This window comes from Lupinus angustifolius, chromosome LG20, assembly GCF_001865875.1.
Source record: "Lupinus angustifolius cultivar Tanjil chromosome LG20, LupAngTanjil_v1.0, whole genome shotgun sequence".
Lineage (NCBI taxonomy): Eukaryota > Viridiplantae > Streptophyta > Magnoliopsida > Fabales > Fabaceae > Lupinus > Lupinus angustifolius.
This window is the reverse complement of record NC_032028.1, coordinates 19,102,515-19,117,594: the sequence shown is the minus strand read 5'-3', so window position 1 is coordinate 19,117,594 and position 15,080 is coordinate 19,102,515. Positions and strand designations below refer to the sequence as shown.

The 15,080-nt window shown below is 31.1% G+C and overlaps 1 protein-coding gene across 2 annotated transcripts; it reads left to right on the top strand.

The window, feature by feature from the left end:
- On the top strand, nucleotides 302-2,601 carry LOC109335094 (60S ribosomal protein L6, mitochondrial-like). 2 transcript variants are annotated; one of them, XR_002106177.1, is made up of 2 exons: nucleotides 302-443; nucleotides 2,028-2,601. XR_002106177.1 is itself a non-coding variant. In XM_019571163.1 (2 exons), exon 2 carries the CDS (start codon nucleotides 2,051-2,053, stop codon nucleotides 2,357-2,359), a length of 309 nt encoding a protein of 102 aa, XP_019426708.1. In that variant the 5' UTR covers nucleotides 356-438; nucleotides 2,028-2,050; the 3' UTR covers nucleotides 2,360-2,601. The 2 variants fall into 2 exon arrangements, 1 of the variants encoding a protein (XP_019426708.1); XM_019571163.1 differs by having other exon boundaries at nucleotides 356-438.

The following is a 15,080-nucleotide window of genomic DNA, read 5'->3' as shown; positions in this document are numbered from 1 at the left end:
TTTAATTATTATTAACTCTTCAGATAAAATAAAGAATGTAAAATCTATATACTGACAGTGTAAAATTTTATACACATGCACCTCATCATTCACCATTCATTTGAATTACATTTTTTAAAAAGTCAACACTAATTAAATATCAATCAATAATACATGATATAATTATAGTATATAAAACTCATATACTATCAGTGCATACATCTTTTTCTCTAAAATAAATTTATTTTAGATGATATAATAAATATGTATAAATCTTTATATTGACATATTACCCTCTCACCATAAATGTTATAATGTTAATCCTTCAATCAAAACTTACTTTAAGTTGTGATAAAGTATTATTATTTATTTTTCAGTTCACAAGATACTAAGCCCTAGTAGACGCCCTCGCCTCCTTCGTTCGGCACCACCGTCCGCCATCTTCCACCGGCGTTATCCGTAAGGTCAGTTCCCTTTCTGATCTGTGATATGGACCTGGAAATTAGTTTCCAAGAGTCTGTTTGTACCCCTTTTCTGGTTTCTTTATATTGCCATCTCTGTGTATTATGAATTTTCCACATCAACTGTTTGATATAATGTCAAGCTATTCGGTGGACTTTATGAGACTCGTAAATTGATTCGAAATCATAAAATCATTTGCAAATATCATATTCGTGATAAGTTTATGATATTCAAATAAACTACTTAAGTTTCAAGTTGATTTGCCTTTCCTGTTACTTATCACTTATGATGCCTATAAATTTATGCTCAAGTTTGCACGTAGTAGTACTCTACATGGCTCAAACCGAAACATGATTGCCTACGTTGGAGAGTGGAGAATACCTGTGGTCAATGTTTTAAATCGTGGTTGTGTTTACCGCAATTGCGAGAAAATGTGGTTGATGCGGCCACAGTTGCAGTTGCGGTTTGATTCAAAGACTCATGAAACTGCAATACTGTGACTGCAATTGCGGTCACAGAGTGCAGTTTAAAGAATTGCTGTAGTATATGCACAAACTTTCCAGTGCCACAGACCCTTGTACTTCCATAATTAATGGTCTGAAAGTTCCTTTCCTTTTGTATTAGATCCAAGTCACTAAGTATCTTACTCTTCTACTCTTAAACTAATAACTTAAGCACTAGCACACTGTTATTGGTGATGCCAATTTTCATTCCACCCTCACATAGTCACATGTTTGGTAGTGATAACATTTTAGAAAATTATTGCTTTTTCATAGTGCTTTTGCTTCTAAGCTGTTTTAAACACAATAAGTTAATCCAAACTTATAGTATTTATAAATAATGTTTTTCGTTCCTTATTTCAATCCTGTCATCTCCATTTCTTGCCTTCCATCTCTGCCAAATACATTCAATTTTTGAAATAGAGATGTATTGGAGGGAGGCATAAAGTTTTTCAGTCTGCAATACATATTCTTATTATTCGATTGTGTGCAAGTGTACAAAGGTAAATTATTTTGGTAGAGCAGTTATTTCATTTCAAGAGTGAGTTCTTAGGTCTAAGTATAACATTTGAAGGAATAAAATACATTGCGTCGAAGGAATGTTTATACCTATGCACTAGTGACACCCATGTTTCAAAGACTTACCTTCAAGTAACTCCATTAAAGTGTGTCATTCACCATACCAGATGTTAAGTGACTTGTTAATTAAGAACCAGCAGTGTGATGAAGTATTTTGTTCAGATGTTTTTATTAGTTTAATTATAGAATACAGATTCCTTTGGTTATGCAATTTCAACAACACATCTGGTTCACTTCATATAGTGATTTAGATCCATTCTTATTGCATGCATATTATTTACATTGTTTAATATGATTTCATTACCGGTGCCTGATTTTCTATCTCCAATGGCTTAGTGGCTTACTCATAAATGACAATAAATATGTTTTTACACAATAATAGTTATGGCCTAATGGGTATAGCATTCTCTATTGTCATTACCTTGTACTTATTTTTTTCACTTTGGTTTAATTCTTTAATCAAAGCTTTAAGTTTCCCATTTTCCGTATTGTTTTCTGGCAATTCAGGCGACTGATTACCTTCTGCGGTGATGGAGGCCAGCTTTTTTCGATTTCTTAAGATTGTGGGTGTTGGATACAAAGCTAGAGCTGAAGATGCAGGGCGTCTATTGTATCTCAAATTGGGATACAGTCACGAGGTTGAGTTGCTTGTGCCTCCCGCAGTCCGTGTTTTCTGCTTCAAAAACAATGTAATTTGCTGCACTGGAATAGACAAGCAAAGGGTGCATCAGTTTGCTGCTACTGTTCGGAATTGTAAGCCACCTGAAGTTTACAAAGGCAAGGGCATAATGTATGTTGATGAAGTTATCAAGAAGAAACAAGGAAAGAAGTCTAAATGATCATATAAACTTTGGATGATTTCACTAAGTCTAGCACTTGGATGTACATTGGCTAGACTTTGCAGAATTTTTCACTCTGTACTAGGAACAATTTCAACGTTGGAGTCCTTGAATAGAGTATTATGGATACTCATATTTGCGTTAAGATAATAATTTCTTCCTTCAATATGATTCATTAGAGTTTCTCTTACACTGTTGCGACATTTTGTCTATTTTAAGAACATAAATTATGTTAAAACTTTCTTTTCTTCTTCACTTTGCATGCACCTGGGGATGGTGTTTCTGGACATTTCCTTGTCCATTTCTACTATTAGCTGAAAAATTATTTTAGTATGCATCATTTGAAATTTCTCCCATTGCATGTATTTCCCTCTCACAAACATAAAGTTTTAAGAAATCTGAATGTGTTTTTTCTTGTTGTTGTTGATTATCATGTTCTTATTTCTTTTGTTTTTATCCAATTCAAAAGTCAAGGAAAGTCTGAGTCTAGCATCATAGTTACAGAAAAAAATACTAACCATTGCCCTTAATGAATTGGTTAAGGAAGCAAAATAAGTAATTTTGTATAGGAAACATCATGTTTAATTTGTCGACAAGTGCTGGACTTGAACTTCCAATACTAAGTTTTTCTAATTAAATGATTAAGCATTGTATACTCAACAGGAAACTATTGCAGGGAAATAATTGGACAGGTTTTCTACTGTAATCTATTTTGAAGTTCTTTTCTTAAAAAATGAAAATATTTGGTGTCAGTTTTTCTTAGTTGAGATTGTTATACCAACAACCCATAATGATCCTGAAGGCAATCATGTCAATTTGGAATTAAACCCAAAGCCATGCAGATGCCAGATTATCTGATTATGTGTGTTACTGAAATAGCTAATAGAGGCTTTACTGTAATAATGGGAGAGAAAGGTGGTAGGAGGAGTTTTTTTGGGATTGTGGGAAACTGGGAATGAGGGATTCTATTATGTTAGTTTCAGACAGAAAGGTGAGGTAGGGAATATTTGTAATGATTAGCTATATATGTTCATATTTTTTTTGTATTATCAAAGGTATCTCTCATCTTATGAGATAATAAATTAATCCATTCTGAGGCACGTAAATGTCCCTCTCTTTTGGGGGTGTGTGGCTGTCCCAACAAAAGAATCTCTGTCATGGATGATTCCTGAAGTAGAAGCAGGAATCAGCATGATAGTGTGCTGCTATAAATACTTGAAAGTCGTATACTCCACAATGTTTTGGAAGCAAGACAAGAAAGTAGTTCATACTTCTTTGTTTCCTCAGTTATTTATAGTTGAATATGAAACTACATTTTTCTAAAGATTTCACATCTCAATAATATGCTTCACGTATAAAGTCTATAAAGTATGATTTCTTTGGTTTTGGTTTTGTTTTGCTTGTAACACATAACCAGCCGCGAAATATGATTATTCATGTCAATAATTGGGCATAGGTTATAGTCATTCTCAATGATTGGCTCACTACAAATTCTACAGTGGAAAAAGATAAACTTCCTATCCAATTATAGATTATTTGATTATTTGTGCCATTAGCCATGAATTTGACATTGTTGGTATATTTTGTTAATACAAATTTTAAACTAGCCCAACATGAACCACCACAATCAATAGGTTAGAAGTTTGAATATAACTTATCCTATCTATTTACAAAATGGAGAGGATAATTATTCATTAATAAAATTCTTTAACTTTTGTGATGAGAGAGGAGGTTCTTCTCAAGCCATTATTACCAGGAAATTGATGCTTAAGCATGACCATTATTTCCTCTTTTACCATTGCTTGTTATTTAAATAGTTGTCTTTTATTTTATTTTTGATATGTTTCCTTGTAATCTGGCAGATAAAGGGGATAGGTAGGATTCTAGGAGTAATAGTTTACTAACTAAATTTTGGAAAGTAAAGTATCAAAATGAGGAAATAAAGTCTTTTACTACAATTGGGGGCATAAGTATAAATGAAACTAAAAGAGAAGAGGGGGTGAGAAACACAAGAAGTCCATGGAATCTGTGGTCATGCATGCATTACAAAGGCATAATAGAAGGGAAAAATATCACCTATTATCAAGAATGTTTCATTCCTTATTCTAGACCAATCAAATTTTAACCAATAATATAAAAGTATTATTATTTTTAATTTTTTATTTATTTATATTACAATATGTGATTGAAGTATTGAACTATTATGGACATGTGATATTTGTAGAAGAGACTAATTAAGATAAATATAAAAAGTTAAGGGTAGGGTGCACCGCAGATTCCGTGTGGTCCAGCCTTGCACTCCAATCATCTCATGCACAAATCGTTGAGCGGAAGTAATGCCTTATTGTTTGCTTCTCTTCCTCCTTTACCCCTTAATTCCCTGTATAAAGTTATATTCAAAGTTTTAAATAACGGTTTTGAAAACTTCGAAAATCTTAAACGTTTCATATAAATACAGATATTTGTGATCAATGCAACTACTATTGTAAACGACTAATCGTAGTATGATTTTGACTATTTTCAAAACATTGATATATAGTTGTATGTAACAATTGCAGACCCAGATTTAAAACTTTCTTGTAGATATTCTTTCTTTAGCAAGAGGTGTTAGTAACTAATAAAACCAACTTTGTTATTGGTCTTCATGCATTCTAGACAACAATATTTTTGTGTGACACGTCCATGAACAAATCCCATAAAAGTGACACTCATTAGTGTTAGATGCCTCTCATTACTATGCCTTAAAAGAATTTTATGACAATTTTATGGCTCTCTTTAAGGGCATTTTATGTCACTTTTATGGCTTTGTTTCCAAGCATCCAATGCTTGGAATCCAAGATACCAAGACTTTGCTTGCCTATAAAAGGACACATATAGAGAGCTTCAAAATCATCTTCACAACACACAACATCTCTTTCATTTACACATATATTGTGAGTGCATTCTTGGTGAGAATTCTTGTTCCATTTGAGAGAGTATTTGTGAGAAAAAATATTGTCATTTGTCCTCATCATTATAAGAGGATTTCTTGTACTCTTCTTTTTTACATAGTGGAATTTTGCTCTTGATCGCCCATGGTTTTTTTCCTCTCACACTGAGGGGTTTTTCCACGTTAAATCTTGTGTGTTATTTTCTTTATCCTTTACTTGCTTCTCTTTTGTTCTCAATTGATTCAATCCTGTGCTTCCGCATTGTGCTCTAACCTTAACAAGTGGAATCAGAGCTCTTACTAAATTGAGAATTTCAAAATGTCTGCAAAATTTGACATTGAGAAGTTTGATGGCAAAATTAGCTTTTCTATTTGGCGAGTCCAAATGAGGGCCGTTCTTATCCAGAGCGGATTAAAGAAAGCTTTAGATGGGAAGTCAAAGAAACCAGTTTCCATGACCGATGATCAATGGGACGAGTTGGATGAAAAGGCGCTTTCAACAATTCAACTTTGTTTGTCGAAGGAGGTTCTTCGTGAGGTTGCCAATGAAGAAACCGCTGCGGCTTTGTGGCTGAAGTTAGAAACTTTATACATGACCAAGAGCCTCGCAAACAAGCTTCGTCTCAAAGAACGGTTATACACCATTCGTATGGTTGAAGGTACTCCTATTCAAACTCATCTTGATGAGTTTAATTCTATTATTATGGATATGCAAAATATTGATATTAATATTGAAGATGAAGACAAAGCTGTTTTGTTGGTTGTCTCTTTACCTTCTACCTATAAGCACTTCAAAGAAATCATGTTGTATGGAAATAATGATACCTTATCCTTTGAAGATGTTAAATCTAATTTATTGTCCAAAGAAAAATTTGATCTTGAAGTTAATTCTGTGGACAAGGGTGAGGGCTTAAGTGTTCGAGGTAGAACTCAAGAAAAAGGGAGTACCAATTATAAAAAGTTCAGATCCAAATCCAGAGGTCGCAAATCCAACAAAACTTGTCGCGATCATAAGGGTTTGAGAGATTGGCACATGCCATGAGGGAGTTCTTGAGAGATTGACACATGTCATTGAGAGATTGACACATGTCATGAGGGATATTTAGTTTTGATGAGAGGTTGACACATGTCATGAGGGCTTGAGAGATTGACACATGTCATGAGGGAGTTTTTTTTATTATATAGGTAATAGATAATAATAAATGAAGACTTTCATTTGAATTTTCTTAGAAAGTAGATAATTTTGGATTTTAAACTCATAAAAATGGTTTAAATGGCTTAATGAATATTTATTGGTGACATGCAATCTCAAAGTCAATTCCCCCTCCCAATTTTCTTTTTTATTTTACAATAAAAAAAATGTTTCATAAGCACTTATTTGGCTTTCTAATGGTGCGTACTATTTGAAATTAATTTCACATTACTAATCTTTCATTTTCTTTAATTTTAAAATAAAAGGGTTTGAAGTGGCTTAACATGCATTTATTCAAATTCAATCAAATCATTATGAAATTATCGATAGGCATTTTCTCTATAAAAAACGTGTCTGATGTCCCCTATAAATAGAAGGGATAAACAACACATTAGAATAAACATAGAAATTGAGATACACAAACATTGAGGAACACAAAAAATGCTAGAGAGAAACATGAGAGAATCCTAATAGGATCGCTCGAAATTTGTACAGCCCATTCCCTTCCATTCTTCAGCATTTTTCACAGTGCATATTGAGGCATAGTCATAAAGCTTGATCACGTTATATGTAAATTTCTCAAATTTTGTTACTGTTGTATACCATTGTGAACCATCAATTGCATGCTACTGTAGCTATATGTAACTTTCAACTTTTATTTTTCACTTATTCTTTTTCTTATTTTAATTATAAAAATCATAAGTGGCTATATTATAATATCTTTAGTAATAATAGTAACTAGTGATAACGTAAATAACAATAAAAATAAAGAATGAATGTGCATTCTGTTAATAAAATATTTAAAAAATATATTTACAATAATGAATGGATGTAATAATGAAATGATATATGATTTTTAATAAAATAAGTAAATAAGCATTTTTTTTACTATGCCACCCTTTACCATTATTAATAAAAAAACGTTAAATAAATTTGTTCTATTTTTATCATATTTTTATTTATCATTTTAAGAAGTTGTGGTGGATTATGATTAAGTATGACTTATTTTCAAGCATAAAAATAAAATTAACTGAACCAAAAAAAATTATTTTCTAACTAAGAATTCTATAGTCTTAATTTCTTATTGCTCATTTGGATATGTAGGAACAAGATCCTATCTTGTGAGACGCAAATATAACAAAAAATTATTTCCTCTATAAATAAATAAAATAAGAAACCAATTTTAGGGTTATTAAGTAATCCATACAATTATTGAAGGTATACCACAATGTGTTAGTCTAGTGGTGTAATATCCTACTAGATCCTAAGGATGACCAAAAGGTGAAAGATTCGATTCCTGAGAGCGACACTTGTTGGGAAGGACAATCACTCACCCCGAAAGGGATTAGTTCCTTACCCAAAAAGGGTGAGGGGATACCTTTGGTAATACCAAAAAATTATTGAAGGTATCATCTAGTATAAGCATAAGCGATACTCATACCTTCCCCGATCCATAATCGAATTTTGAATCCAAATCTCTAAACTAAAGAGAAAGACCAATGGAATACAAAAGTGAGAAAAAAAGAGTTTTCTACATTTTCATAGAAAAAATATAGTGACAACTCCAACCTGTCATGTAACCGTTGTTCAACTATAAATCGAGGTGCATCAAGCAATTATTATGCTATAAATAATAAACTTCAAGCGTCATATATCTCCAAAAAAATCATATTATTATATCATTTAATTAGAGTTTTATTTAAACTCAAGCTTTCTAGGTCTTGTACCTAAATATGTATTTAAACTTAATCTTTCTAGGTCATGTACCTCTATGTGCAATTTAAGCTATCTAAGTACTTTACCTTGATATGCAATTTAAATTTTCGAGTCATGTACCTTGATGTGAAACTTAAATTTGTTGAGTCGTGTACCTCGAAATATAGGTTAAGCTTTTGGGTCATCTAACTTGACATGCAACTAGGGATGGCAATGTGTGTGGATGGGTCTGAGTAGTGCATTACTCGAACCCGCTCTATTACTCTATTTTTGGACTCAAACTCACCTCAGACTCGTGCTGATACCCGCTGGGTCTGCTACATACGGGTCTTTAGGTACCCAGCGGATCATCAAGTATACAAAATTCAAAAAAATTAAAAATAATTTCGAGTAATTGATGTAATTATATGTTTTTTTCCTACAATCTTATATGTTATTTAGATAATCAACAAGAGAAAAAAATTATAAAAAATAGTTTAAAGTTTTAAAAACAATTTAAATTGACTATTAAATACAACTGATTTTACTCAAACAAATATAAAAAACAAAGTCACTACTTGAACATTGTGATGTAAATTGATTTAGTACATAACATTAGATTACACATGTAAATTAACAACATAACATCATGTCATTGCCTAACAATATAAAATTACTTTTTAACAATATAAGAATCATATTTATGAATTAATATGATATTATAATTATGGATTAACATTTTGGGTACCTCGTTACCCAGACCCAGACTCATCCAACAGCTTGTCTAAAAATGTTGAGTCTCAATTATTTGTGAGTCCAGAAACCAAAACCTAGAATCGACTCATTGTGAGTATTATTTGTGGGTACCTATGGGTCAGGATACTCATTGCTATCCATAAACGTAACTTAAGATTTCTAGGTCATGTACCTTGAACTACAATTTAAGCTTTTTGGGTCCTGTAGTACCTTGATGTTCAATTTATGCTTTCTAGGTCTTGTACCTTGATGTGATAAATTCAACATTTCAGGTCCTTCAGTCTGACGTGTGTCAAAAGCATACTTATCATGTCTTGGAGCCTAATGTGTTTAAAAATCACTTTCTAGATCCTCAACCCTCATGTGTTTCAAAATCATACTTCTCAAGTACTTGTGCTTAATGTATTTCAAAATTATACTTTCAGGACCACATGTCTGACGTGTCTCAAAATAATACATTATAGTACCTTGTGCCTAGCATGTTTAAAATCATACTTTTCAAGACCGTATGCTTGGTTTGAATTTTAATTTTTATTCACGAATTATGATAGTACCTCGACCCTCGTCTTTAGTGTTTTTATTTTCTTAGGTTCCAGCATTATCCCGATGTGTGTTCCTAGTGTTTTATTTCCCAAGTTTTAATAATACACTGACCTTCATCCTTGGGTTTAATTATTTTCCTAAATTTTGGCACTACACGACCTGCATCTTCGGTTTTTTATTTCCTAGGTTTCGGAGGTACCTCGACTAGCATTCCAAGTCTATTTTTTCTCAAATTCCAATAGTACCTCAACCCATGTTCTTGTTTTACTTATTTTCCCGAATTTTGGTAGTATATACATCTTTAGTTTTTTATATTCCTTGGTTTTGCAATACCCGACATGTGTTCCTACTGTCTTATTTACCAAGTTTCGGTAATACCCCGACATGCGTTCTTGGTTTAATTTATTGTCATGAATCCTAACAATATCGTAACCCACATCTTCAGTGTTTTTATATTCCCAAATTCCTGAAGTAACCCGACTTGCGTTCTTGATATCATTTATTTTCCTAAACTATAAAGTACTCTGACCTGTGTCTTCGATGTTTTTATTTCCCTAGGTTCCATCAAAACCCTTACTTGTGTTCCTAGTGTCTTCTTTCCCAAGTCGGCAGTACCCTGACCCGTGTTCTTGATTTTATTTATTTTCTCGAATTTTGGCACTACCCCAACTTATGTCTTTAATGTTTTTTTTTCCTAGGTTCCACCACTACCTCGACCCGTATACCTAGTGTCATGTTTGCCAAGTTCCGGTAGTATCCCAACATATGTTTTTGGTTTTATTTATTTTCATGTATCCTGGAAGTACCTTGACCTGCGTCTTCGGTGTTTTTATATTCCCAAATTCTAGAAGTACCTGAACTTGCAATCTGGATTTATTTTTCAAAATTCTGGAAGTACTCTGATCTACGTCTTCGGTATTTCTTAGGTTCCAGCATTACCCCTACATGCATTCCTAGAGTAGTTTTTTGTAAGTTCCAATAGTAACTCACCGTAAGTTCTTGGTTTTTATTTTATTTTCAAGAATTTCGGTAGTGCCCCGACTTGTGTCTTTACTGTTTTCTTATTTTCTTAGGTTCCGGCAGTACCCCAACCTATGTTCCTAGACTGTTGTTTTTCCAAGTTGTGGGAGTATCCCGACCTGCATTCTTGGTTTTATTTATTTTCCCGAATTTCAGCAATATTCGACCTACATCCTCAGTGCTTTTATTTTCCTAGGTTCACACAATACCTTGACCTGTATTCATCGTCTTTTGTTTCCCATGTTCCAATAGTACCCTGGCTTGGCTTATGTTCCTATTGTTCATTTATTTACTAATTATTTATCATAATATCTCTCACACATCAATTTACTTGTTATCCACTAAGCAATTAGTAAAGAGAGACAATTGACAACACCGATCACAGAGAAATAAATAATAACAAATGTTAAATATATATAAAATAATAATAATAAATGTTGAGCACTTTGATACAAATATTTTTAATTAGATTTGATTGAATAAAAATAATAATAAATGAAATTTTTTGATTTTAGAAAGTATATAATTTTGGATTTCCTACTCCTGTATAAAATGAGGGTTAAATGAGTTAATGAGCACTTATTAACTCAATAATAACTAGATACCATCTCAATTCAATCTACCATCTCCCAATTTTCATTTTCTTTTTAAAATAAAATGAATTTTAACTATGGATAGTAAATAAGCCTAGTAATGTAGAAATTTCATTTTAAAAATACATATGTGATTTTCCTTTGATTTTCAATTTTTAAATAAAAAATAAAATATAAAAAATTAATTATTTTAATGGGTCATTGATAAAATCATTAAAAAGGAGATATCGATCAGAAATAAAAAAATATGCCAAATATTCGAATTTAATCAAGTCATTATGACGCATTAATGTTGGGATCCACTCCCCATACAAAAATGTGTACAAGGTCCCCCTACCAATAGAAGGGAGAAACATCATATTACACATACATGGAAATTGAGACACACAAAAACATAAAGAAATGCAAATAATGATTAGTTTATTTATCCCCCTTTCTCATCACATGTAGGTATGCACTTTTTTTCATCATCCTTTTTAATTTATTTTAATTTCAATTTTTTATAATAGTGTTATTTTAATAATTTTTTAACAATAACTTAAACTATTTTTATATCTTTTTTATTTTTATCCTTTATCTCTACTAGCATATCCAAAACCTATCTAAAACCCTAAGGCGAAATATCAAACTTGTCAACACACAAATTTGATCTAGCACTATAAAAAAACAAAAGCAAAAGTTTTATAACAAGAATGGGCTGATTGAGTGATGGTGGTGATGAATCACGACCGTCATTGACAATTTTGATCATCTTTTTCTTCTTAAATTAATTCTTTCATGGTTCTTTCCACCATCCATTGGTGTCAAGGTGTTCTTCCATATTCCGATAAGTCTAATTTTAAATATCAGATGGCCTTGGTGAAAGATTGAATCTTGAGGAATATAGAAAGTACAATCTTTATGTACTTTGAGGAACAAATAGATATTACAAGAATAGAAGATATGAATTGAGGAATGCACCACACCATGGATGATTCAGTAAATCCAATAGATTTGTTGTATTATTGTGCGGTTTTTCTGTGTTGTCCTACACTTCCACTGCTTTGTCATGCTGCTTTTTTATTTGTGGTTGCAGGCATGGAAGCAAAGAAAGAAGAATAAATAAGAAGATGAAAGTTAAAGAAAATGGAATGGGGTGGAAGTATTTCCAAAAACAATGTTGTTTCGGGCAAACTAACAAAGGAGTTAGTTTTGTTGACTACATGAAAAAGCAACATGATGAGAAGATTAAAGTGTGAGCGCCTGCAAGGTTGAGAAATTAAATTAAGTAAAGAGGCCAAAATAGCAATTATGGTATATATTAAAAAATAAATAAATAAATTAGCTAATGGTCTCTTTTGAGTATCTTTATTCTTCTTGATATTAGAACAATCAACTTTTCTACCTTGATGTCGTCTTTATTTATAACCAATAACTTATTTTTTTCTCTAAGCTAAAAATGACTGTTATTTTCAATCAATGTCAAAACGAGTAATGAATTACAGTATAGATATTAGAAAAAAATAAATAAATTAGCTAAACGTCTCTTTTGAGTGCCTTATTCATCCTTTTTTTTGTCAACAAAGAAAGTAGAATTTTATTAAAAAAATAAGAACAACAAGGAGAACAAGTGATACAGTGATATTCCATTTTACACAAATCTAAAAAGAAGTTAATAAGAAGTAATACAATCTACAAGGTTTGACATTCATTATGCATAGGAATAATTAAACATTGTAAACTTTACTTTCAGAATGCTCCAAAAATTTAAATAGATTAGTTCCACCGGAAAAAAAATTAATGTGTGACACTAGTAAGATTTAGAAATTAAATTGAGTAAAGAGACCAGCAATTATGGTATATATTAGAAATAAATAAATAAATTAGCGAATCGTGTTTTGAGTGCCTTATTCATCTTTGTTATTAGAAAAATAAACTTCTCTACCTGGATGTTATCTTTATTTATAACTAATAACTTATTTTACTTCTCTAAGCTAGAAATGACTATGTTATTCTTAATCAATGTAAAATGATCATTGCCCTTAAGAGCACCCTCATAGCTTACATTTTTTGCCATTAGGATATAGAATTTTACACCTTTTGTTAGTTTTGCCTGACATGAATGCTGATAGACGTTTCTATTGTGTACAACCGAAGGCGTGCAAGCTTAATTATTTTTTTTAAATGTTAAAATTCAAATAAATTGTGATATAATGTTATTTAAGATTTCAAAAAATTGCGATATAATATGATTTGTTCATGTTCATATAATACATAGAGTATTTATGTTTTCTCTATTCAACTTTTTTGTTTAATTCCTTTATATTTAATTTTCATGATTTTTTAATTTTTTTATTATCAATGTCCGTGGATGACCTACTAACTCATTTTAAAAGGGCATGAGAATGTTTCCAATAGTTTATTTTTACTTTTAATTTGGGAGAATTTTGTGATCATGTGCTAAATGGGTCGGTGGGTCATTTTGCTATTACTACCTCTAATCAAAACCACCTCAAGGATAACATCTCATCACTCTTGGTCGCTGACCACAACTAAGATGGTCAACCATCATTTTGTGGTTGTGGCCATCATAACAAACTACTTCATATCAAAAGAATAAAATAAGAGAAAGAAAAGACTTATATTATCTATCTATTATCTAGATAACAAAAAAAGATGACATGTGTAAATCTCTCAAGTCCCTCATGACATGTGTCAATCTCTCAATCAAAATTTTTTCTCCAAAACATGTCTATGTTAATCATATGTATCTTTTAATATTGTATCTTCCCTTTTTATACATTATACATTATACATTTTAATTCTAATGATTAATGAGTCTATTTGTTTTTTATTCTATGAAGAAATTACATCTCACAATAATGGGGATTGAATCCCTTTTCACATGTGAATTACTTCTCCCTCCATTATCATTTAATATCTCCATCTTTTTCTCCCCTTTCGTTTCATATTTCTCTCTTCTTCTCTCTCATGTCTACAATCCAATGTTTCATTCGTCAATCTTCACTTTGTTTAAACCTAATATGATGACTTTTGTATCTCGCTACTCAATCTTCATCATTCTAGATTTGTTCTTATTTTATAAATATGTTGTTTAAAGTGCATTTTTATTGATTTTTTCATTAATTAACCTAATATGATGGCTTCTGTATCCCGCTACTCATCTTCGTCATTGTAGATTTGTTCTTATTTTGTAAATATGTTGTTTAAAATGCATTTTTATTGATTTTTCATTCATTTGTTTATTATTAGATATGTTTTTATTTTTAGATATGTTCTTATTTTCTATATCTTTTAATTGATTTTTTTTTATTATGTTGTATATTCTTATTTTTTTTTCTTTGATTTATTTATTTTGTATATGTGGTATGATTTATTTCATTATTTTGTAGATTTGTTCTTCCAATAATCATCTTCTTTAGTGTCTGATTTACAAGGATTTCATCTTTAACAATCATCAAATCCTCAATGACTATATTATGTACTCGATCTCCATTTATATATATACTCACAATTTAGTTACAAGTTACAATATTGTATTTGTTTGTTTGTTGTTATGAATTTATTTATCTTATCATCTTATCTCACCTTTATCATCTTATTTATTCATTTGTAGTTTGAATCTTCCTTAAAGGATGTCTACAGGTTAGTGTTATGTCTCTCTGTCTCTATCTTCATAAATCTTCAATTTTATTCTCCTTTGCACAACAAATGAATTTGATTATTTTTTTCTCAATGATATTTGTTAAAATATTTTTTCCTATGTGGTTATTTTTCTAAAGCAGGAAATACGAATTGACCATATTTTTTGTTTCGGTATTTGTAGAAGAGAAATCTCACATCATAGAATACAACGATTAGAGGTTACATTCATCATTTGAGTGTAGAAGAATATTTCTTTAATTTTATTACGTGTTTATCCTTTTTCATTCGAAATTATTTTTTTTACTATCTGAATCTGTCAACCTTAAATTAGTAAGAATAATCTTTAAT

Excerpts from the sequence above, each read along its gene's own strand:
- LOC109335094 (XM_019571163.1), top strand. The coding sequence starts at position 2,051 with ATGGAGGCCAGCTTTTTTCGATTTCTTAAGATTGTGGGTGTTGGATAC.